Source organism: Amblyomma americanum, chromosome 1 (assembly GCF_052857255.1).
Source record: "Amblyomma americanum isolate KBUSLIRL-KWMA chromosome 1, ASM5285725v1, whole genome shotgun sequence".
Lineage (NCBI taxonomy): Eukaryota > Metazoa > Arthropoda > Arachnida > Ixodida > Ixodidae > Amblyomma > Amblyomma americanum.
The window spans coordinates 166,600,469-166,623,275 of NC_135497.1; the positions used below are offsets into that span (position 1 = coordinate 166,600,469).

General features: G+C 47.9%; 2 protein-coding genes across 2 annotated transcripts in view; one reads left to right on the forward strand and one right to left on the reverse strand.

The window, feature by feature from the left end:
- The window catches only part of LOC144114142 (serine/threonine-protein kinase H2-like), a 40,947-nt gene extending 37,397 nt beyond the window's left edge, over window positions 1-3,550 (forward strand). Inside the window, exons 3-4 of the mRNA XM_077647660.1 lie at window positions 1,553-1,684; window positions 2,670-3,550. Coding sequence (XP_077503786.1) covers window positions 1,553-1,570 — 18 coding nt within the window. The 3' untranslated portion in view covers window positions 1,571-1,684; window positions 2,670-3,550. The remainder of the gene's footprint in view (window positions 1-1,552; window positions 1,685-2,669) is intronic.
- A 10,509-nt stretch (window positions 3,551-14,059) lies between these two features.
- LOC144114143 (uncharacterized) lies at window positions 14,060-19,784 on the reverse strand. Its single transcript, XM_077647661.1, has 4 exons — window positions 19,557-19,784; window positions 18,016-18,177; window positions 16,123-16,218; window positions 14,060-14,279 (listed from the first exon to the last, which is right to left on the reverse strand). The coding sequence occupies exons 1-4, from the start codon at window positions 19,677-19,679 to the stop codon at window positions 14,211-14,213; spliced, it is 450 nt and encodes a 149-aa protein (XP_077503787.1). The 5' UTR covers window positions 19,680-19,784; the 3' UTR covers window positions 14,060-14,210.
- Window positions 19,785-22,807: the final 3,023 nt, after the last annotated feature.

A 22,807-nucleotide genomic window follows, 5' to 3' on the forward strand; every position in this document is an offset into this window, starting at 1 on the left:
ACAGGCGCTTCGCAATTTCCTTCGCAATTTCCACTGGCTGACAGTGTATCACGTGGTCCATGTGAATGGTATAAATTGTGCTGGTTTTTTATGACGCAATAAAAGTTGGTAGTAGCGCCTGTCCTGTGTTTCGTGTTTCTTCTACTTGAAGTTTTTTTTTTTCACGAGGATATACTTCTTGACTTTTTTGCGGCGTTGGTTAACTAGCCCCTAATTTTCTGCGGTAGTTCGATTACTGCACGTTTTTTCCTATCTCTTATTTTGTGTGTATGTTCGGAGAGTGCGTTTTCGAGGGTTAATCGAGGTTCTTCGAGTAAATGCCGAAAATGAATCACTAAGAATGGAAGAACTTATGCCTTATGAATATGAATGCCTTATGAACTTGTGAATATTTTATCGCATGCGGTGTCTCCTTCGTGTTGTCCGTATTTCCAAGCGCTGCAGTCTTCATTCCGCCCAAGGTGTCATTCGGTTTTAAGAAGCCGCGCTCATTGCTGCGTGCGGCATATTCGCTACTCCGTGGCTCTGCCTTTTCTCCCGCACTCCGTGACCAGAGCTCTTGACGGCTGACCGTCACATCGTCGCTTCCTGCGATGGGTGCGCAGGCAGTGTGGCCGTTTGTGCGCAGCTTTCATCGAATTCCAATCTGTCTCGATGGTGCATATATTGGTTTCCGTACAGTGCGTGTCGGTATTGTGTAGAGCAACCGAGCGGTGCGGCACCAATGGTAAAAAAGCTAAATTATTAACCAGTTGGTTTGAGTGCAAGTTGCCTGTGTTCGTTTGCCTTGAAAGCCCTTGTTGCTGCGCTTGCGAGCGAATATTGTCCTCAGAACTTGTGCAGCTGCGGCTTGACGTCGCTTTGTGTGCTGCGCAGTGCACCTCTCGAGCACTCTGCACAAGACTGATGCGCACTGCGCATGGGCGCCTAAGTTGCAGACAAATTCGAGCACTACTACTGCATGCAGTGTTACTGGCTTTGAGCTTTGGTTTAGATCAAAACTCTAGCAGTTCGCATTATTTTCGCTGAGGAGAATCGGATTACGCCTTATTATTCTATGCGCTAATGGAAAATCGAGAGCATTCGTGCAGCCGCAGAGTTCATACCCTCCCGTGTACGGTCAGGCCGGAATGAAACGCGAACAGCGCCCGTGAACAAGAAATATTTTACGTGGGTACTTTCAGCTGCAGTATACAACTAGCCGGATTCACGTTTCTGGGTAAAAGGTCTACCGATGTACTTATGCGTAAACTGGTGGCAACGAAATATCTCTCACCGCAAACTAGGAGAGTAAGACATGTGCGTGTTCGAGTTTCGGTCCGGCCTGACTCCATCTCGCGCCTAAATAGTTATGCTTGCTCAAGTCACGTTGGCTCGGACTAGCCTCAAACTGCATGGAAGCGCTGCTGTTTGTGGCTTCGTGCTGATAAAACGCAGCTTATTCTTTTTGCACCCGAAAATTGTTTGTGACAGTGTTTTTTTTTTCTTACCTCACTCAACTTTCTACCCCGTCAGTTGACGCAACTACTCTTTCTGCTTCGTTACTTCTCAGACTCGAAGCGATCCCTAGCAGCCGGCACTGTGACAGCACCAATCTTCAGCCGGACCCCTCTGACGACGACCATCGGTTCTGACAACGGGAGGCGCAGAAGTGGTGCATCGATGACAGGATCTACGTTAAATGGTACGTACGTAGGGAGGTGAGTGCACAGCTGTCGCTGTATAGTCGGCGAGAAGCCACGGCAGTGAGCCACGTGAGCAGTGCTATGCGATCGAAAGAAAAATAAAACCAGGCTGCTAAACAACGACTAGGACATTAGCATGCCAAAGCACCAGCGTGCTTTTCCGAATAAAGAGAGAAGCTGTTGGCACAGCTTTTAGTCCCGGCTCCTCCTTTGTAAGAAAGTAAATAAACTTCAACTTCAACATTTTATCGTAATCAAGCGCGTGCCTGAATGATGAGCAACTAGACAAGCGACGGCTGGACGACCGTGATGCGTAGAAAATTTCCCCGCTTTTATGGCGTATGAACCTGGAAAGCTGCAGCTTGCCGGTATACCACCGATAAAAATCCATCCTTTCTCCGTTGCACATGCTTTATTAATAGCCTGTGAGCCATCTTCACCAAGTAGCCGCCGCGGTTACCGAGTGGTTGTGCCGCTCGGCTGCGGACTTGACAGACATGGGTTCGATCCCGGCCGCGGCGGTCGCATTTAGATGGAGGCGAAATGCTAGAGGCCCGTGTACTGTGCGACGTATCCGGAGCCCTCCACTACGGCGTCCCCCGTAGCCGGAGTCGCTTTGCGACGTTAAACTCCATAATCCAAACCAAGCCATTCTCGAAGCGCGTCGCAGCCAGTCAAAACCTCCGGGAACGCTACACCCACGCTGGGCATGGGGCGCAGTAATTGACATTTCTTCGTATCTTCTGCACTACGATTCTCCCTCCCCTTCCTTCCTCTTTCTCATAACAAAAGCAAAAAACTTCGACTCTTTCACACATTTTTCGCTCTTGCACCGGAGGGCATAGTTTTGAGAGAAGCTAACTTTCTAAACCAGCCCAGCGTTCGAGGTGGCAGAGACCAATGAGCCTGCAACTGTTCGTATCCCGCGGGCACGTTGCATGTTGACTGGACCGTCGGGCTGAATGTTCTGTTGTCCCTTTTCAGGTTGACACAGAGGCTACGCTACCGGCTTCAACGCGCACCTGATGGACCCTGGGCGGATGCGACCGCTGGGGGAGGGCGTTCTTTTTATGCGCCGCAACTTGACGAAGACGACGACCCGCGTATGCAGCGTCGATCTGAGGAACCAAATGACTTATATATACACAACTGACGCTCGGGGTGACCGTTTTTCCCCCAGCAGTAACCTTGAACGTTATATACTTTTTACTCTTTTATGCAACACTATTTATACGACGTTACCGAAGTGTTTTGACCGCGCTGTTGCGCAAGCAACGCCAGCATCGTATTCTAGCTCACGACGTTTGTTAACTGACAAGAAATGACGTTTTTTACCTCTATGATACAACGACGTTTCGTCCGCTTTGATTGTTGCAACAACGGGCACCGTTTGCCCAGCTACTTTTATAAAATCTGTTTTTGTTATATTCTTTACTATTTTTAAAACGAAATTTATTTAAAGGCGGTATTTTAAACGTTGCTTGTTCTTTAATTTTGTATTGTTTTGAAACCCTTGCTCCGATGTGTAACTACTAGTGAGGGAGCAAGGCAGGTGTATTATTTCATTTTATTGAAATCTTTAGTCTCCCTTTACCCGGTGTGTGACTGTCGAAACGTTGGCAAGCACCCTGAGATTTTTCCCTCCCTTGTTCACTTTGTGAGTGTCAAGAAACCATCTGCCTACCATGGGATGCAAGAATAAGATATGCTCGTTAGTATTACGCCAGTTTGCCTCGATTTGGATGATTTTGCACTGATTACGCCTTGGCATTATAGGTAACAGGCTGAACTTGTGCAGCGACACATTGACGACTCTGTCAGCAGCTGGCTGTATACTGTACATTTATCTGTTGAGAAATAAAGCATTTTTTTATGCCCGAAGATGGAGAAGTGAACGTTCTTCAACGCCTGTCTTTTTTTCGCAGATACGAAAAAATTATGATGCATATGGCACCAGCGCGCTCAGACAGATTCCATTCCGGACGCGATGCCGTCTTCGGAAAGGGCCCACCTGCGCGATTTGAAAGTGGTCACTTTCGGCTTAACCTGCTCCGATTAAAGTATTCTAGCGCAGTGTGTTTTCATTCTTTCTAGAAGGCTGAAAAAACTCACGAGCTCAGGGAACTGTTTGGTTTCTTTTATCGCACCAGCAAAAGCGGTCGGTCTTATAAGGCCAGAACAAAAAAAAACAAACAGACATGCTGAATTTGATTGTCACTGTATTGCCTAATTTGCGAGCTGTTCCGCAAGCGCAGATGAAGCTTCGTGACAGGAACAGCATCTGATGCCTCCTGTTGCGACTGCACTTACAGACGACATTGACAAGACGACTTTAGCAATTGCTTATTGATCCTTTCGTTACGTGACAGTGCTCTTAATTTTTCTTTGAACACCAACCATGCATAAAATGCCATTCGGAAAGTTTCCTGAGTTTGGGAGTTGCGCTGGTTGTCCTCAACAAACCAGTCTCTCGACATTCATATTTTTAAGTTATGATCGTCCTGGATTGAGTTAGTGCCCATTTCATTCGAACAATGCAGGAAGGTCTGTATGCGAGTCAATGACGACTGCAAGCATCAGCGTTCCTCGCTGTTTCTGGCGTGTATGCTGCCGGTTCGTGTCAAGATGACCTGTGTGAAACAAAACCAGTAATTAGGCGTTCGTGTTAACAATGGCCATGGTACATTCTTTACATGAACTCGCAGGAGGAGGTGTTTTAAACATAGCGGCAGGAAACGCAAAAACAAGATTCTGGCAGTCTCAGTCAATGAAGACGCGTTTGTCATACTTGGAGGAACTAATCCGTACCCCAGCGTATTCGTCGCTCAGTATAGAGGCGTCGCAACTCTGCGTCAGGCGCAGTGGCGCTCGTCCCGGGCGCGCACTGGAAGGAGGTGCTGTCCCACCTAGTGAGCGTTTCAGTGATGGAAGGCTTACTCGAGCGTGCTGCGCTATGTTTGGTTGCGCTTCCAAACGCTAGGAAAAAGAAAACAAGGAGCAAACCTTCTCTCCATTCAGACAGCACAAAAGCGACAGCGGTATCTTCCGCGCAGCGTAGTCTTGTCCCACGTGGTCGCCGGAGAGAGCGGCCATCTTGTCGCCGTCGCGATCACCGATCGGCGTGCCGGGCACGGGGGTGTCGCGACGCGACAGACCGCCAGCGAAGCGCTTTGTCTTGCCGCGGTTTCCCATTACGCGTGCACGAATGCAGCCTGCCAGAGGATACCTCCGGCCCTCTCCCTCGCCGTGCGGGGCCCGCTTCGCTCGCCTCGTTGCGCCCTGCTTCCTGCAGAGCCGCGCGACATCCTGTGCAAGGTGAGGCCCCTTTGGCGAGCCCAGCACGCAGCCTCGTCGACTTCCTGGCAGCCTCGCAACGGCTGCACCGGTGTAAGTCTCCTCGCGGGCCCGAATGAAACGCGAGCTGCTCTGCATTGATGACGACAAGCGGTCCTCCAAGCTTCTGTACGCTGAGCCATTTTAGGCAATGGCGTGGGACAGGTTTAGTAATAAGCAGAAAATAATAAGAAGAAAGTATTTATTCCCATTCTAATACAAGGTAAAGGGACCCCAGAAGAAAAGCTGCAAAGCGGTAGCTTGAGAGTGTCGGAGGGTTGTGCAACACATGTTCTGCGACGATGTCACGTCGCAGAGTTTGTATGACGCGTAATGCATGCTCGCTCCAATTTTACTCTGTTTAATTATGGCGCGATTGTAGTAGTAGCTGTTGTATTGGACTTAATCCGGGCACAAGACTTAGGCGCTTAAGACGTAGATGTACGAGCAGGCGCTGTTGGTATTCACCTTCAGCTCTAAGCCAGCCCAGCTAGGTCCCAGCAGCGTGGGGGGGGGGGGGGGGGAAGAATTCCGATTGCAGAGCAACCAGGTAGGAGAATAAACAGTGGGAGAGGTTGGCATAAGGGCATGAAAGATCGCGACGGAATTTCTGCAGGTATGACAAGAGTGTTAGTTGTATCTGTCGTAGGATGTAAGCCTCCCGCACAGAAAGACCAGGATGAAGAGGGTCGGGGTGAGTTCACGATTGAGGTGAAGAGCGATCACTATTTGATGGTGGCGCGAAGGGACAGTCTCGATCCGGTTCCTGGATAACAGTTTCACGGGCGAGCTGGTTTAGCCAGCTCACTGCCGTCAATCCCCGAGCCCCCAGGGATCCAACGGATAAAGGCGGGGCAAGGCTGCAGTGACACAAGTGCGGCCTCTAGTTTCGTGGACAGATGTGGTGGGAGTGTTTTAAATTGAATAGCACGAATGGCTGTCTGGCAGTCAATGTAGACGGTATAATGAGGAGGCACACATGGGAGCGAATGAAAATGTTGAGGGGCATGAATTGTGGAGAGGATCTCAAGCGAGAGAATGTCCGGGAAATTGCCGCTGCTGTGAACGACAGATGTAGAAACAAGAACATGGAAGAGGACCTGGCTACCGGAGGCACGTTCGGGCATCTGTGTACGCCACTTTAAAGTCTGGCTCCGTTGAAGGGGGGTCTCTAGTGATTCGAGCACAGGCGGAGAGGGAGGCAAAGTGAGAAAGAGAGAGAGAGAGAGAAAGCGGCTGGCAGCCTCTTGTACACATCGTTTTATACAAAGGGGAGAAATCGTTTTTAAAGGTGATTTTTTTTTTCACTCAATTTATGACCCAGGCCTGAGACAAGCAATCCCCCACGCTCTGCCAGTGCTCGACGGTATCTGACGTAAAACACCTCACAGTGAAACGAAGCGTTGGCACTTCTGACGTATGCAATGTTCGCGAAACTGCTATTTTATAGTACTCTAGACATCGAGGACAAAGGTAGCGTTTCTGAACTGTCTCAACGGGCCAATGCGACGAAGACTTTGCAAAAGTGAACAAATGTTATAAAAGTTTCGCAAAAAACACGCGTTAATGCAGTTTACGCAAAAAGCGCGAGTTTTTACTACATTTTAAACAGAAAGCCAACGAAGCGGGAGAAAATAATAAACAATATTGTTCCGCGAGTGAACGAAACGAAAAATTAACAAAAATATTACAAGAACAAGGTTGTTCAACTGCACAGGAGACAAGTACAACCGCCCAATGTTTTAATAATATCGCACGATAGTCGACAGTTCGCTCAGTCAGCGCCTTAACGCACGGCGCGAACCAGAGAAATTGGCGACAGTTGGCGTGTATACGCAGCATAAGCACGGGGGGTCTGGGACTCCCCTCACTTTGTGTTGCGCTACTCCGTGAATGTCGAAAGGGGAAAGCGCGTTAGCACTCTGACAGTACTGGAGCGCAGCACGCGTACTACAAACAGCAATTCTGGAAGGTGCTAACGAGTAACTATTTTCGCTATAATTTACTTTTTTTTGCAAAAGAAATAGCATGACGTGAGGATCGCCTTGTGTAAGCAGTATAATTTGAAAGTATTCTAAGTATTTTCACTTTTGTACACTTTTTATTTTTTATTTTTATACCCTAAGTGCCTGGAAGGGTATCACATAGGGAGTGTTTGAATAAGCAAAAGCAAAATGTTCTTAGACGAGTAACAAAATTTAATTAAAAAGGAAAATACTGCGAAGCTTTATAAAGGGCAAGTGCAGTTCTAACACTCATAGTAAAAAAAAATATTGGAACAAAATAATACAATGAACAAGAATATGTAGTGGGAAGATTTTTAAAATTACATCACAGGAGCAAGAGACTCAGCTACAAGATTACTGTATTCGAATTGTAAACGCGGCCGTATTAGACGTTAATGAATAATATCCAATTAATTATACTTAATTTGTTATCTGATTCGCCTTTGCAGGAATTACTTGGTACGACCATTTGAAACTCGCAAAGCATTGCAGAAGGCATCAGTGGATCGAATGGGAATAATAACAGGCGGCGGAAGGTTCCATTCGTCAGCTGCCGGGACAAAAAAAAAATGAATAAGGAAAAATTTCACCTCTGAAAGCTAACTCTCTCGCCTTTAGGAGGTGATTCGTATCTTAAAGAAGAAACAAGAAAGCAATTTCAACGAGCACTGTTATGCTGCCAGGAAAATTTAGCCTCTGAAAAATGCGACTCCTGTTGACCAGGCTGCGTGTGAAGTTGCTTGTCCTAGCATCTGTTTTTTGAGGACCACCGTGTCTGTGAGCAGTCGAACTGCTACCGCATGCGATCTTAACTAGACGCCACGGACGATTTTCGTACGTCCATGTGCAGCGCATGCAAAGGCCGCAGGAAGAAAGGCACAGACGCAAGATGCACGTAATAAACCTTGCTTTAACTATAGGTTGAATGGCAGCCCCAAAATAGTTACGCCAGCGTTCAGCTGGGACATGATTCACGAGTTTATAGCATGTACTATGGAGAAGCCTTGATGCGGATCTTATTTAAGACGCAATCATCCGCAAATGGGACTAAATGCTCAAGAAAATTAGGAAGGCGTCATTAACATAAGCAAGAAATATAAAGGCTTAGTACAGTTCCCCGAGGGACGCCTGGGCGAACTAAAGGATTAAAGCATTTACAGCTGTTTATTTACGCGCATTGATATCTGTTCGACAAGAAATGTTTCTATCCAACTCATAAGTAAAGGATTTATATTTTTGGCGCTGAGTTTAAAAAGCAAGCGGCAGATTTGCCTTAGCAGATGCTTCCTGCTCATCAATAAATATAGCATGAGCGTCTTATAAGGAATGTAGATTAAATGAATGTCCTTAATAAACTCAAATAATCGGATTCATAAGCTGAATTCTTCTGTAATCTCTGCTGGTTTCTGCATACGAGATCATTGTAATCAAGGTGTTTCGTAACATTTGAGCACATACTGTGCTCAAAAACCGTACTACTGATACTTGTAAGAGATATAGGTTTGGTTTGGTTTGGTTTATGGGGCTTTAACGTCCCAAAGCGACTCAGGCTATGAGGGACGCCGTAGCGAAAGACTCCGGAAATTTCGACCACCTGGGGTTCTTTAACGTACACTGACATCGCACAGTACATGGGCCTATAGAATTTGCCTACATTGAAATTCGACCGCCGCTGCCGGGATCAAACCCGCGTCTTTCGGGTCAGCAGCCGAGCACCATAACCTCTTAGCCACCGCGGCGACCAAGAGATATAGGGCGGCAGTTGCTCAGTAAATGGCGACTCCCTCTTTTAAACACTGGAACGACTCTGGCGTTTTTTTTTTATTCGCTAGCAGATGCCAGCGAACAGGCGATTGATTTAACAGGTTTGTCAGATTACTTATCGGATGTTTAGCGATCTTCAGAAGCTGCACAAGGATCTGATAAGGAGGAGCTAAGTAGTTGCTCACCCGCTCAGAGTACGCCGTCAGGATGGCAACAATAACATCAGCCGTGACGTCATGAATTCGTGCACCATAATAGGGCTGGCCGTACGTGGCGACACCGTTGAGGCTTCTTTTTAGTAGCTTTGCTACGTTTTCAGATTTTCAGTGTGCTATTAGCAAGACACTGTGCAGTAACAAGTCACAATAATTCTTTGCGCTCTTACCCGCCTGGGCGGCTCAGCGGTTTTGGTGTTCCCAAAGTAGCGGGATCGAGTCCCGGTCGCGGCGACCGCTTTTCACTGGAGGTGAAAAGCAGAAACGCCCGTGTGCTGTGCGATGTCAATGCACGCTAAAGAATCCCAAATGGTCGAAAATAATCCGGGACTCTCCACTACGGCATCCCTCATAGCGGGACGCTAAGCCCCATAAATCAATAAAATAATTTGTTACACTGCGCGTGGTATTGTTCGAAAAATAATTTACGAGGCGCACGTAGTCAAATTGCTCGTCGCAAAATTTCTGTCACTCGTAGTAAGGATAAGTATATGGCGAGTATAGCAGTGGGTTCAAGCTATTTTCTTTCGCACTGAGCTCTGCGTTTTTTATTAAATTTATATTTCGAGATGTCTCAAAGGCCCTCGATCTAGATTCTGTTCATATTTGATACCCTCTTTGATGATCTCTTGGGGATGATACTCTAAGAACTATATCACTTCACCTCAAAATGTGACTGCTCTTCAGCTTCCAAATTTCTTTTTTCGTCTCTGGTTGCTGATGTCACTGAAGCTTGTCAGTTTTACAGTTAGCTGACAAGGCCGGTGTCCTGCAACGGATGCAGCTGCCTGGTGAAAGGTCGTTCAGCCGCTAAGTTAGGACAGACACTCCTGGTGAAAGGGGTGCAATGCTGGACGAAGTACATCATATCCTCCACGCCGTAAAGAGCAAGTGGAACGATGCTTACTAAATTCTGCTCGACAGCCTGTTTGGCTATGCATTATTTTGTGGCGGGTGCAGCAGGCGAATCGCTTCCAGAATGCATGGCGAACATGTCATTCCAAGAAGCCAACAGTCATAGAACCGAAAGAGCGCACAAGGCAAAGTTTTTATTGTGACTTACACCGAGGACGAGGAGGAGAAAGTAGTTAATATATTTATGTCACAGACAACTGTGAAGAAACGGCTTCACACCGCTTTTGGGGACTGAACCCACAACCAACACATGTCGCCTGCGGTGCTCTAATCAATTCAGTGACTGCGGTGGTGGTGCCATATGCGTTGCATAAGACCAACCTCCTTACTTCGACCGCGGTCTATATCTGGCGCTTCCAGCCTCACAGGACGTTCCACGGCCGTCGCCATGGGCAAACGTGGCGCCGTTTAACACACGTGACCTCGAAATCGGGGTCTCAATTGGGGGGTGTCTCTCCCAAGGAAAGAAAAATTCATCAATAAAAAAACACAAGGCTAGGGTGCATGATCATCATCATCATCAGCCTGACTACGCCCACTGCAGGGCAAAGGCCTCTCCCATGTCTCTCCATTTAACCCTCTCCTTTGGCAGCTGAGGCCACCGTATCCCCGCAAACTTCTTAATCTCGTCCGCCCACCTAACTTTCTGCCGCCCCCTGATACGCTTACTTTTTCTTGGAATCCACTCTGTTACAGTTAAGGACCAGCGGTTATCTTGCCTTCGCGGTTATCTTGCATTCTCCTTAACTGATTAAGGAGATCTGATTAAGAAGCGCAAAAGCATGAAAACGTCTAACCATACTGACAGAATAGAACTGGCAGAGCTATCAAAGAAAATAAATAAACGTAAGGTAGCTGTCATCAGGAAGTTTAATATGGAGAAAATCTGGCATGCTCTAAAGAATGGAGGTAGTCTAAAAGCAGTGAAGAGGAAACTAGGAATAGGTAAAAACCAGTTGTATGCGTTAAGAGCCAAAGATGGTAATGCCGTTACCAATGTGGATAAGGTAGTTAAAGTAGCCGAGGAGTTCTACACAAATCTGTACAGTAGCCAATGTAATCAGAACGCTAATGTAAGAGGCATTAGCGCGCAGCAATGGGACATCCCGCCCGTAACGAAACAGGAAGTAAAGAAAGCCTTAGGAGCAATGCAAAGGGGGAAAACAGCAGGTGAGGATCGGGTAACAGCAGATCTGTTGATGGAAGGAGGGAGATTGTGCTAGAAAATCTAGCCACCGTGTATAAGCAGTATCTTATGACCTCGAGCGTACCAGAAGCTTGGAAGAACGCTAACGTTATCTTAATTCATAAGAAAGGAGACGCCACGGGCTTGAAAAATTACAGACCGATCATCTTACTATCCGTTGCCTACAAGGTAATTACTGAGGCAATCGCTAATAGAATCAGGACGACCTTAGACTTCAATGAACCAAATTATCAGGCAGGCTTTCATAAAGGATACTCGACAACAGACGATATTCACGCTATCAATCAAATGGTAGAGAAATCAGCAGAATATAACCAATCCCTATATATTGCCTTCATTGATTACGAGAAGGCATTCGACTCAATGGAAACATCAGCAGTCATGCAGGCATTGCGGAATCAGGGTGTGGAAGAGTCTTATGTAGAAATACTGGAAGATATCTCTAACGACTGAACAGCTACAATAGCCCTCCATAAAGTTAGCAATAAAATTCCAATAAGGACGGATGTCAGGCAGGGAGGCGCGATCTCGCCCATGCTATTCAGCGCCTGTTTACAGGTGGTGTTCCAAGGCCTACATTGGGAACAGTTCAAAATAAGGGTTAATGGAGAATGCCTAAGTAATCTGCGATTCTCAGATGACATTGCCTTGCTAAGTCACTCAGGGGATGAACTACAAAGCATGATCAATGAGTTAGGCAGAGCAGAACGATGAGTCGAAAAATTAACATGCAGAAAACCAAAGTAATGTTGAACCGTCTCTCAATGGAACAGCAGTTCACAGTCGATAGCGAGGTTCTGGAAGTGGAAAGGGAATACGTCTACTTAGGGCAGGTAGGGTGCATGAACATACACTTAAATGTCCAACAAGGCAGGGCAGCCACCACCGTATTGAAGTTGTAAAAACATCGCACGCGGCGTGCGGATGATGGACGATTATGGATTTCTATGGCGCAAGGGCAGCTTTGGCCAAAGAGTGCCATAGCACGAGGTATTTTTCACTTCTCAAGGTGGGATCCAGGACCAATTTTCGAAGGATTTCACCTTAAATAAGCCTAGCACCAGTCCAGGGGAAAACTTGTACCCATTGTATCACCGGTGGGTACCCGGCGGCACTGGGGATCGAACCCTGCACCTCCCGCATGCGAGACGGATGCCCAACCACTCGGCCACCGCTGCGGTCCCATGCGGTTGAAATGGGTATTCTGTCTTCTGCTTTCTTTCACTTTGGCGCAATTTTGCGCCAGGCATGAATGAATATGTGAGCGAACGTTGTACACTGCGTAACATAAACGAGCGCGCAGAGCCTTCCGTTGTTTTGCCCCGCCCACTTGAGCGCCCCCTGCCGCAAATGCTTCTCTACCGTTCCCCACGCGCAAGCCGTGGCCGTTTTGTTCCCTTTTTGCTCGCGTGACTGCGATCCGCGACGCTTCGAAAGACGGTGGGAGAACAGTCCTTCAGTGCCCGTAGGCTAATCGTAGTAAGACTGCTCCTGATTTGAGGAATCTGTTCATGCGCTAAAGCCGGATATTCAATATAGTATTAGAAAATTGGTTTTCACCTGTTCATATGAAATGGTCAACGCGCACCGACTATCCCCCCACACTATCATCATTCTTAGAATCATCGCCACTACCACTTTTATCGCTTCTTCTCTAGACATGCAGGTGTGTGGTGGTGCATGCTTTCCAGGAGTAGGATATATCGTCATCATCAGCCTGACTACGCCCACTGCAGGGCAAAGGCCTCTCCCATGTCTCTCCAATTAACCCGGTCCTGTAATGTTCAACAATCTAACAATGGCACAGCAGTTCACAATTGGTAGCGAGGTGCTGGCCGTGGTAACGCAATACGTCTACTTAGGGCAGGTAGTGGCCGCTGATCCGGATCACGAGAGTGAAATAACTAGAATAATATGAATGCGGTGGAGCGCATAAGGCACGTTTTTTAGATGATGAATGACTGGCTACCAATATCCCTCAAGAGAAACGTGTACAACAGTTGTACCTTACCGGTACTCACCTACGGGGCAGAAACGTGGATGCTAACGAAAAGGGTTCAGCTCAAGTTAAGGACAATGCAGCGAGCTATGGAAATGAAAATTATAGGTGTAACGTTAAGAGACCGGAAGTGGGCAGAGTGTGCGAGAGAACAAACGCGGGTTAATGACACCCTAGTCGAAATCAAGAGGAAGAAATGGGCTTGGGCAGGGCATTTAATGCGAAGGCAAGATAACCGCTGGTCCTTAAGGGTAACAGAGTGGATTCCAAGAGAAGGCAAGCGTAGCAGGGGGAGGCAGAAAGTTATGTGGGCGGATGAGATTAGGAAGTTTGCAGACATAGGGTAGGCGCAACTGGCAAAGGATGCATATGGGCTGAGATTAGAAACGCCATTTATTTGTAAGACTCGTTCGAAGACCCGTTCGTGATTGGCCAGCACATTCCCTCTCTTGGTGCTGTCTGTTCTGGCCATTCACGTACATTGACATTCGTGAGCTGACCTCACGTACGAACAAGCGCAGCAGGTCAGTAAATCCCGCTCCTGTTCCTTATGTCTGGACCCCAGCATTACCTCAGCATTCCTCGTTTTTCGCGCGTGTATCTCGTACTCTACTCCTCCAGAGGCACTGTAATGTTCGTGAAGCTGCCCCCCCCCCTTCCCCCCACCCATCCCCGCGCTCAGGAAAAAGAGGCCTTTCGAATGGGTTAGTTTATTTCGACGTCAAGAAGAGAAGAAAACATTTCACTGCACGATAAGCATGATACAAGCTCGCGGTGTCGTCCGCTCTAGCGCGTCACCGATATTGGCAGCTGAGCTTACATTACACGCATGACACATAATTGCCTGGTGAAAACAGCGATTTGTGCATAGATGACGACGTCTACGTAGCGTATACATGCCGCAGCGCACACAGCATTTAGCGCGCCGCAATGCGGAGCAGGTCGACCGCTGCGCAGCGCCGCCCTGAACCCCCTCCCCCACCGCTTCACTGCTCGCTGCGCGAGTGTTGCTCGCGATGGTCGCCTCTGTATGGCTCCGAATAACCTCGTTGTGAGACGTGAGCTGTAAAAGGCCGGTACGATGGTTCATATTTTCTTCTTGTAAGCGAATCCGGTGTGAATCAGGTGGAAGACCGAGGCCACCAGTCCGAGAACCTGTTGGAAAAGGCAGACGGACAAAATAATCAGGGTCTCGGTTTGTAGTCCAGTTTCAAGGGCATAGCATCCATTTGCGACACAAAATGTACACGACGTAGATCGCTTTTAACGTGTACACAGCGGGAGCCACGAAATCAGCGACTCAGAACTACCGCGCTGCAAAAAAAATAATATGCTGGTCTTGTCAGTGCCCCTCCTTGGTAGACAACCACCTGCATATATAGTCAGTGAACAAGAAAAAATTTTCATGAGACAGCTTTCATTAGATATTAAGCCCGAAATACTATAAAGAAGCTACAAAAGGACCTTCATTCGTTCACTTTACTGAAGTGTGTAGCGAACTTGACGAGACATTTGTCAGCGTTTCTTGCCAAACCGCTGGCGCAGCGTCGCCATGGTGCGAGCACGGGCTATCTCCCGTACGGTTGTGCCAGAGCCCTTAAATGTGCTCCGTACTCTAAACAAATGAGCTGCTGCGTATTACTCGCGCTAGGGCGACATTATTTCTAACGTCTCTCGGCTGCGGTTCCTGTGATTTAGAGTCCACTACGCACGCGGCACGGGTGGTTAATCAGGACATTTATAATAATAATAATAATAATAATAATAATAATAATAATAATAATAATAATAATAATAATAATAATAATAATAATAATAATAATAATAATAATAGGTTTTGGGGGAAAGGAAATGGCGCAGTATCTGTCTCATATATCGTTGGACACCTGAACCGCGCCGTAAGGCAAAGGATAAAGGAGGGAGTGAAAGAAAAAAGGAAAAAAGAGGTGCCGTAGTGGAGGGCTCCGGGATAATTTCGACCACCTGGTCAGAACATTTAAACGTGACCAATGCGAGCTCCGCTTGTTCAAGCACCGGCTGGAAACCTTTAGTGCTCTGCAAGGAAGCCTGCTTTCCGCACCAACCGGTCGGTGGGCTGGTCCGGAAAGCTCAATGTTAGCGCTTTAATTCTCGGCGTGGCTGCATCTTAAGTTCACCCCATTACTCTGATTTCTACGGGAGGCGGGACGTCCGTTAACCCGCAGCGTTGGCTCAGTGGTTAGGGCGCTCGGCTATCGATCCGGAGTACCCGGGCTCGAACCCGACCACGGCGGCCGCGTTTCGATGGAGGCGAAACGCAAAGGCGCCGGCGTGCTGTGCGATGTCAGTGCACGTTAAAGGTCCACAGGTGGTCGAAATTATTCCGGAACCCTCCACTACGGCACCTCTTTCTTCTCTCATCCCTCCATTATCCCTTCGCTTGCGGCGCGGTTCAAGTGTCCACCGAGATTTGAGACAGATACTGCGCCATTTCCTTTCCCCAAAAACCAATTTTCAATTCATTTTTACGTCCGTTATTAAAAGGCATCCGGTCCTGTACTATTAGCGGTTGTATTATAAGCGGCTTAATATATGATAACTATAGCATTTTACTGCACAACGTATTATAGGGTAATGTCGTACAATTTCAGTATTCGGGCAGCGCTCTAAGGTGACGATGGGCAGTTGGCACCATTATTTGACCGCCAAAATTGCGGTGTTGCAAGAGCTTGCGGAAAGGTCGTGTTCATAGTATTTTAAAAAAACGATCTGAAGTGAAATGCAAATCCTCCGATGCCCGTTTCCTCCTTGTGCATGACTAAGTACGCGAGACAACCCACTCTGCTCATCCTTTAAAGCATTGGCTAATATTTGACAAGGATGAGGCACTGGTAATGAGAAGCATTATCTACGTTAATCATCATAACGCCAGCGTCCAAGTTAACATGCTTCGTTCACGGAGATACGGCGCGGGCGGGTGGCCGAATAGCCGACTGAAACGTCCAACTCAAGAGCTCACCCCTGCCGCGATGGTGACGCCGTGGTAGCTGCTGATGATCGTCGAAACACCGCCGCTCAGGTAGAAGAGGAAAGCCGTGCAGTGAAACACCATGTACTGCAAATGGGAGGAGACATGTGGGGGTCACTGCGCTTTGCAACCCTGGCCGTGCGGTGCTAGCCCTGAGCCCTGTTCGCGTAACTGAGGGCACGGCTAGAGCACGGGATGAAGAGGACGACATAAGCGCTAGTCGTTCTCTCTGTTCCGTGCTTGTTGTCTCGTGTCCACGGCGTGCTTTTTAGTCAAGCGCACAAACTAGCACAACATCACCCATATCGAGCGCTGCTTGCAATAGCGCACATTAAGGCCTGTAAGCGTTATCGCAGCAAAGTTCGAAGGGCAGTGGTGTTATAGAGGCATCGGGCGTGATGCATTCATACTAAAATGCGACGTCCGCGCTACAGGCGACGCGCAAATTGAACACGTACGGTCTTTGCCAAAAGTACCCAGGCTGCCCAGTTTGCTTCTCAGTTGTATGGCGGAACACTTGTCGCACCCAGCAAGCTATAAATCACTGTGAGGTAAGGAGAACCCTTTTCGTCACCTTCCAATACCTTTTGGTTTTTAGGGAAGCCGTAGGGGGCTCCACTATATGAGGGAGAAAGAAACCATCCAGCCTGGTTACTTTTGGCAAAGACTGTACATACGTAGGCTCTACGCATACGAAAGTGGCGCGTTCGAGTGAGCGCTGGGATCTTCAGCGACGGCTGTGAGTGCATTGCGCAGCTCACTGCAGACAGCTACTATGCAGGACTCACTTGAATCCTGCCGCTTCATGACGACTGATTCTGGTGCTTGAAAGACCAGCTACTCGCCCCCGGCTCTGCCTCGCGCCTCCCCTTTCTTTGCCAACTCCGCGCGCTGTTATTTTGGTAGTGGGTGGGCATCAAAAACGTTTCGTCCGCATGTGCTCGAGTTTTATATAGGAGTGGACGGGCGCTCGTTTCACATAGAGAGCGCGTGTGCGCAAATTTCGTGAGGCAAGAAGCTTCGAACACGGTACATATATTGAACCACTGTTTACAGCACAGCCATAAAAGGTTACAGAAAGTCCGTATAGAGAGTTGGGGGCATATCTTCCTGACTGAACTTGGCCTCGTGGCAAGGCTCGCAGAATGACGACGCAGGACGTGTAACTGTGGGGTGATTAGTTCTGCTAATAGTCAAAGTGCATGTAAAGCTTTAGCAGATGCTGAATTTTCTGCCTGTCTCTTGAGGGCAAGCGCGCATGTGTGAGTGCGTGACGGCTCGTGTCCGCGTAACTCGTAGTTCTCCTGCGGGCTTAGTAATTGAATTGCTTTTCCTTACACTTCTTTTGCCCTCTGTAAAATAATCGCGCTTATGGTGCTCGCGTTCTTATTTCGGAATAGACGTTGTAGGATTTGTCGCAAAGTCACATTTCGTCCCAGAGAACAGTACAGGCGTGAATGATAACTATAAAGGAGGGAATAAATATAGCAAACGAAGTTCTCTATTGCAGTGTTTCACGCGTTGAAGATCAAGCTGACATGCAGCCAGACAGTAGAAAACAGCACAGGCATATCAAAACAGCTGCTGTGCCTCACTTTCATTGAAATAAAAACAAACCAAAACGTTTATCCTGCACCTTTAAGGAACATAATATAGCAAACTGAAGACTACATAAAAACGGCCGAGTGAGCGAAGTTTGCACACGAGCGGCCAGTAGCCTGACTAGTGATCGCATCGTTACGAACTTGGGATTGGCATCGTTTTATCCCCACTACTGTGACGTTTATTTCGCAAAGTATTACCGAGCTCAGTACTTATCCCATGGCTGCTCTTGTGACTGAAACATTTTTTTTTTTGAAGCGTAAAAACGGCTATCCAACTTACGAACAGCGTCGTCGGTAGCAATGTTCCAGTGGCAGAAAACGCCGATGAGGCGAGGATAAGGAAGGACATTATCCAGAAGGTGAAGGATATCAGGATGAGGAAGAGAACGGCTCCCCTGGTGAGCCACAGCATGGCCAGCGAGAAGACAATTATGCCCAAAACCTGAAAACGGAAAACGAACGCACTCTTTCCATTGGCTGCAGAACGTGCTTTCACCATTTACTTGTGAGGTCATCATGCGTGCGTGCAGATCAGATAATAGAGAGCTCGGCTATCACTCATGCTATAGCACACGTCGCAGAGATCAACCAACCGACTCACGACATTCGGCCGCTCTTGGAGCCTTCCGTGCTATACACTCCAGCGCAGGGCAGCCGGATAAACCTTGATTGTTTCAGGTTTTTCCGCGGCTGCCTGTTAAGCTCAGCGGGGGACGAGTTAATCCGACGTAGTAGAGCCAGCTAGGATGAGGACGAAAGCACAGTGCGCTGCTGTCGCCTCTCTTGCCGACACAGCATGTCCATCATGATATTGAGAAAGGTGCCTTTCGCACTCCCAATTACTCCCGAAAAAGATCCCGTTGTTTAAAATTCAGTTCCAGTCTAAAAGACAGCGGTAAAAGCAACTCGCGTCCGAATACATGTATCTGCTCGTCGAGTGCAAGCCTTCACAACGATTAACAGCATTTGCCCAAAATACTCCAAGATACTATTAGTCGCTGTGTCGGCTAGTAATCGAAACAACCAAATGCTCACACACAAGTACCGTTAATTATTTTTATCTAGCTGTTTTGTCCCTCTTGAAATACGAATGAGCTTCTGTCTCTCTCTCTCTTTTGTGTTTTGGGATGCGACAAAGCCGTGGGCATACCTTAAGTGCATTGCTTGGAATGGAAGCGTTCAAGACTTCTACACGGTAACGAAATTGAAAAAAAAAGTTTTCATCACCGATCAAAATATTGCCGTGCTCTATCGTCGAAGGTGACCACGACGCGTGAACGCACCTTTTTGCAACTTTCTTGCTAACCCGTGTCATATTCATTGCGTAATATAATATACACTCTTGTGGAGAAATGAAGCAGGAATGAAGCAACGAAAATTACGGCGCAAACATGCGGAGACTGAATGGGTGAAGGCGCGGTCAGCTTTCGCTTGCGAGGCGTGGTGATCATTTTTCGGAAGTGAAAACTAACCGCGCTATTTTCCTCGCGCACATCACCGAGTACGCTCTTTTCTGTTTCGGTGCAAATATTCCCCGCGCTTTATTTGCCCAGCGGTTACATTCGTTTACAGCGCCCCCCCGAGCATGACTGGTAGACACACAAATAGAAAAGCCGCGAATTCAACAAAGTCACACGTGCACCAGCGTCGAAAACGACGCCTTTAGGTTACAATTTATCGCGGGCTAGAGGAGCGTAGACTGCCGATGGACGCTCTGCAGGAACCTGCCAAAGAACACAGCGCCTCTTGACCAGTGGCCGCGAGGGCGCAGCTGCCAAGGGAGCAGCCCAACCGGTGGCGGCGCGGGGGTGGGGGGCGTACCATTTCGATGGCTGTGAGCAGGCCGCTTATGGTCGAGATGAAGCCCTGCTGCACAGAGACGAACTTGATGGTTGGTCCCTCCCTGACCACCGTGGTCCTGACCGTGGTCGTGGTGGATGCCATGATGTTGTATTACTTTTTCGTGACGCGCGCGCGATCCGCTCTTGCTCGGTCGCCGAACAGCGGTGGGCGGCGGCTGCGGAACACGCGGATGCTCCTTGTCCAAAATTAGAGGGCCCAAGCGCTGCTGCCTAAAGATAGCGCCAGCCCCGCCTTGGTGGCCTCCTTAGCCAGCATGCATCTCCGCTAGAGACGGAGCGGCCCGATTGGCCTCCCAGGGCTGCACACCATGGTCTGGCAACACCCGCTAGCCCCTGTGCGTGAGCGCCTGCCCAGCAGCCGCTTTAATGCGGGGGTCCAAGTTCGGGGGGATAGAACTTCGTTTCACGCGCGGACGAAAATGAAACCGCACTACTTTTCAGCTTATCTGTGACAGTCTCGCAGAGCTGGCAGTGCATACATGTGCTCGTGAATCGGTGTAGGCCCATCACCGAGATTGGGAGGCTTCGGTTCGCCTCGAATCTTGGACCCTGGTGCCACCGTTGGGCTCATTTATGGGATGACCACGGTTCTTTTCTTCTGGGGGGTTTCTTCTATAAAGCTCTCAGCCTCATTCAGGAAGACATGGCCAATTTCAAAGATTTCATACTATTCCTTATCTTATTTCACTCCAGCAACCAATTAGTAATTCAGGAGCAGGAATTGCTGGGCGAGTTGGTTATGCATGTTCTGTAAAAAAATCCAGAGAAAACGAAGACGCAGGGCAAGAAGAAGGCACACACACACTGACGCCGGACTTGAAATTCATTTTTCTTGCTCATCCACGTACTTAAAGTCACTTTCTTGAGAGAGCGCACTTGCAAAAAAGAAAAAAAAATCAAGTACGGTTGTCATTCCATCTCCAATAAAGAGCACCACTCTTTGTGATAATGACAGACGGATCGCTTATGCAGGACCGTTTATTCTTTTTTGATTAAAAATGCTTCAAGCAGTTCTCGCTCATGCCTCGATTTTACCCTGCCAATTTTGCTCTTGCGTTAATGCTCGTGCGACACAGCAGACCATGACACTTGAGCCGGCCCATAATGCTTGTGTCTGGGCCGGTTCACGTGTCGTGGTCTGCTGTGTTGTCTCTGAGCGCAGAATTTCGTTGTTTTGAGAGTGACGCGATTATGTGTGATACAATGCCGACGCCGCTATCAAGGAGTAAGTGTGACATATCACTTGTTTGTGGGTTCTTGCTTGCGTTGGCCTGCGCATTGATGTGTATAAATGTAGGCACAGCGCACTGCAGTAAAAATCAGTTGAAGTCAGCGCTTTGTGGTGTATATCTTTGTGTCCGTGCATTTTGTGTGCGCTTTGAGGAACTGAAGCCCGAAGAAGTTTGATGTAGCTGGCATGATGAAGCGCTGAACAGGCTGGCGGAGATAAGGGTAACATCTGACATCTGACGTGCGACATCTGAGCGAGGCAGCCGGTGCGGAGCGGTTGTTGGGACTCAGGTAGCGTGGTCGGGCCAGAGACGGGACGAGGAAGATCGGAAGAAGAAAACACGGAAAACTTTATACAAAGACTATTTACATACTGTACAAGTGAGAGCAACTGAGAGTGCCTCTCAGTAAAGGGAGGGCTCATTCACACCTGAGAGTCGCAGAGGTCGCGCGACTGTTTTGGTCGGAAAGCGACAGTCGCACACGGTCGCGTTGGTCGAAAAGCGACAGTCGCGGGCCAGTCGCTCGCTGCTCGATTTTGCAGCCTCGCGACTGCGAGTCGCAAACGGCTGAACCAATCAGCGGCGCTTCGAAAGTTGACGGAAGCGCTACCTACATCCGTTGTTCATTCCTGGCGGCAAGATCGAAATTTGCGTCAGACAACAACATGGAGTACTGTGAGAGAGCATATATTTCTATATGACAAATATCACCCAGATTTCAAAAACAGAAGCAAAAAGGACTTCGCATGGGAAGGAATTGGTCAACCATTCGGCTTAACCCGTAAGTATCCCACGTTTTTGAGATGTGCTGTGTTTGTGTTGTTGTAGCATGCATGATGAGGACAGCTTGTTTTTCCTCAAGAACGCGTGCTAATGCTTACATACGACGAAAACATACTGCGAACTTTTTTTTTTCTTCGATCGCTTGGCATTCGTCCCTGTTTCGCTTAAAATGCGGGAAGACGACACGCGAGAGACACGTGCGTTGGCTACCACGAGGACAGTTTACACTCGCCCCCCCCCCCCCTTTTTTTTTTCTCTCCCCTCGTGCCATGTCTTTAACGCTTGCTCAAGTTATTACTACACACGTTTGTGCTCACCCAATTGCGGTACTTCGGCGCCAGCACAAAATGTGTATACGCTGAGCATGCAGACACATTAGCATCGCCATGTTCTAGAGAGAACCAAAAGAGGTCACTACTTCGAAGTAGGAACACTTTGAGCACAGTCGATCAGACAAAACAAGCTGAATGCACAGCCTTTCAAGAATGATGGTTATTTTATTTGTCAGATATATTCATGACATCTTTATCTTCCAAGCACCCAAGCGGAGCAGAAGTTCAAAAACTTAAAAGATATATACATGAGGAAAAAACAAGAAATAAAAAATAAACAAAAGAGTGGAGCTGGGGCGGCAGATATCCCTACTATAAAATGTCCGCACTTTGAATCCATGATGGCGTTGATGACGCTTCACCGTAGCCTGCACTGTGAATTGAATTTCTAGGATTTTTTTCTGCTATGGGAGTCATTAATGTCAAGTCACATGTTTGCATTGTCAAGTCACCCTATTCTACTCTCTGCCTCGGTGCGATGACCAGTGACCAGTTGTCCTCAAATCTGTGCATATAATCAAGCAGCTATATTTGTTCTCATGACAGTGGACCATAAAAAGCTGAACTACATAATTTGTTTTTCTAAGTGTCATTTGCAGTACAGAGGATGATGATACAAGGTTAGAAACAATAGGCAACTAAAAGAACATATAGTTTTCTGCAAACAAATTTCACAAGCAACTGCACTTGGTCATTCAGAAAGTCCATTTTGGTTATCCTGGTGTAAAACATGCTGTTAAGCTTCACATATGCTGTTGACGAGGCTGGTGAAAGGTTAGTGACCAACAGGAATTTTTTTAGGCATAACTTCTGACGTATGCCGCACGGTATGGGCCTGCCAAGACAGCATTCAAATAAACATG